Source organism: Mauremys reevesii, linkage group 1 (genome assembly GCF_016161935.1).
Source record: "Mauremys reevesii isolate NIE-2019 linkage group 1, ASM1616193v1, whole genome shotgun sequence".
NCBI lineage: Eukaryota > Metazoa > Chordata > Testudines > Geoemydidae > Mauremys > Mauremys reevesii.
Window position 1 is genome coordinate 10,968,062 of NC_052623.1, and position 1,833 is coordinate 10,969,894.

The following is a 1,833-nucleotide window of genomic DNA, read 5'->3' on the forward strand; positions in this document are numbered from 1 at the left end:
ATGCATATTCCCCAATGTACTACGTACATCCAGGATGAATATCCAGAGTGTGCTGCTGAACGTACCAGGTACATCTTGGTACATGAGGCTTAATATGCCAGGTATTTCTAGGCTGAAAGCATATGCCATGCGGCCAGATAAACTAGGTACTTCACGGCAGAATGCACACTAAACAATGTGCATCTCCTAGTAGCAAGGTACACCAGGTAGGATACTTGTAACCAAATGGAGTTCATTACTCAAGACTTGCAATGACATTCTAAAAACTTTAATGATTTCACACGGAAAAAGATAAGGGTTTGTATGATTAGTGTTATTGCAACATGACTGATGAACTCAACAAAAGGTCAATCCACTTCTTCCAGAGCGGAGACTGGACCCTAGTATGTATTTCATTCACAGGGTCTGTTCATTCCATGTGTTATGTTTTATTGAAAGGAAAGACATTGATATGAGACTTGCAAAAGATGCCACAACAAGATAACCTGTCAAGTTCCAACGGCACAGGCTCTGATCCATCAGTGTTCTTCCTGACGGTCATCCCAGGGATGGAAGCTCTGCACCTCTGGATCTCCATCCCCTTCTGCTCAGTGTTCACCGTGGCCCTTCTAGGAAACTGCATCCTCCTGTATGTTATCAAGACAGAGCCCTCCCTACACAAGCCCATGTTCTATTTCCTCGCCATGCTGGCCGTGATTGATCTGGTTTTATCCACAACCACCGTCCCGAAAATACTGAGCATCTTCTGGTTTAATTCCAGGGAGATCAGCTTTAATGCCTGCTTGGTGCAGATGTTTTTCCTTCACTCGTTCTCCATCATGCAGTCTGCTGTGTTGCTGGCCATGGCCTTCGACAGGTATGTGGCCATTTGCAATCCCCTCAGGTACACCACCATCCTGACCAATTCAGTGATAGCAAAGATCGGGCTGGCGGCTTTGGCCCGGGCTGTTCTGCTAATGGTCTCCGTGCCCTTCCTCCTCAGGAGGCTGCCCTTCTGCCGGTCCCACGTCATCTCCCATTGCTGCTGTGAGCACATGGCCGTGGTGAAGCTGGCCTGTGCCGACACCAGGTTTAATAATGTCTATGGGATCATCGTAACTCTCTTCATCATGGGGCTGGATCTGATTTTCATCTTCCTATCGTATGTCAAGATCCTAAGGGCTGTCTTAAGACTGGGGTCCAAAGAAGAGCAGCTCAAGGCTTTAAGCACCTGTGGCTCCCACCTTTGTGCCATCTTAGTGGTCTACACACCAGTGGTTCTCTCCTCAACAATACACAGGTTCAGGCGCCATGTCACCCCACACGTACACATCCTGCTGGCCAGTTTCTACCTCCTTTTTTCTCCCATGATGAACCCCATCGTGTACAGTATGAAAACCAAACAGATTCGTGACCGGGTGCTTCTCCTATTCCGAGGGAAAAGCTTTTAGGCTGAGCAGAAAGGGGCTGCTGAGTGATCAGGAAGCAGAGGATGCAGGAGAGGTTTTCTGAGTAACTTAGACAGCATGTTTGTGGGGGCTTTGTGTACACTGGAATGGGTACTCCACCTTCTCTTTACAGAAAGCAATACACCATTCCCTACATGAGCTTAGTGCTGCTGACTGGAAGGTGAACTTGGCCATGACCTTGTCCTGTAACACTGCTATTAAAGATGAGTGTGAAGGATCCTTGCACCTTCTCTTGCTGTGCTGGAACTTCTGGGGATTATTACTTATATACCCAGCCACAGCCACGGACGTGCATGCTGCAGGAACAAATGCAGTTGTGGTGTCCAAATATTTGAGAGTCTATCCCAAGTTGGTTTACACTACCACACAGCAGCACAGTACACCA

The 1,833-nt window shown here is 47.7% G+C and overlaps 1 protein-coding gene across 1 annotated transcript; it reads left to right on the forward strand.

Moving 5' to 3' along the window:
* Positions 1-467: 467 nt before the first annotated feature.
* LOC120391486 (olfactory receptor 52K1-like) lies at positions 468-1,430 on the forward strand. Its single transcript, XM_039515137.1, has one exon. It carries the CDS (start codon positions 468-470, stop codon positions 1,428-1,430), a length of 963 nt encoding a protein of 320 aa, XP_039371071.1.
* Positions 1,431-1,833: the final 403 nt, after the last annotated feature.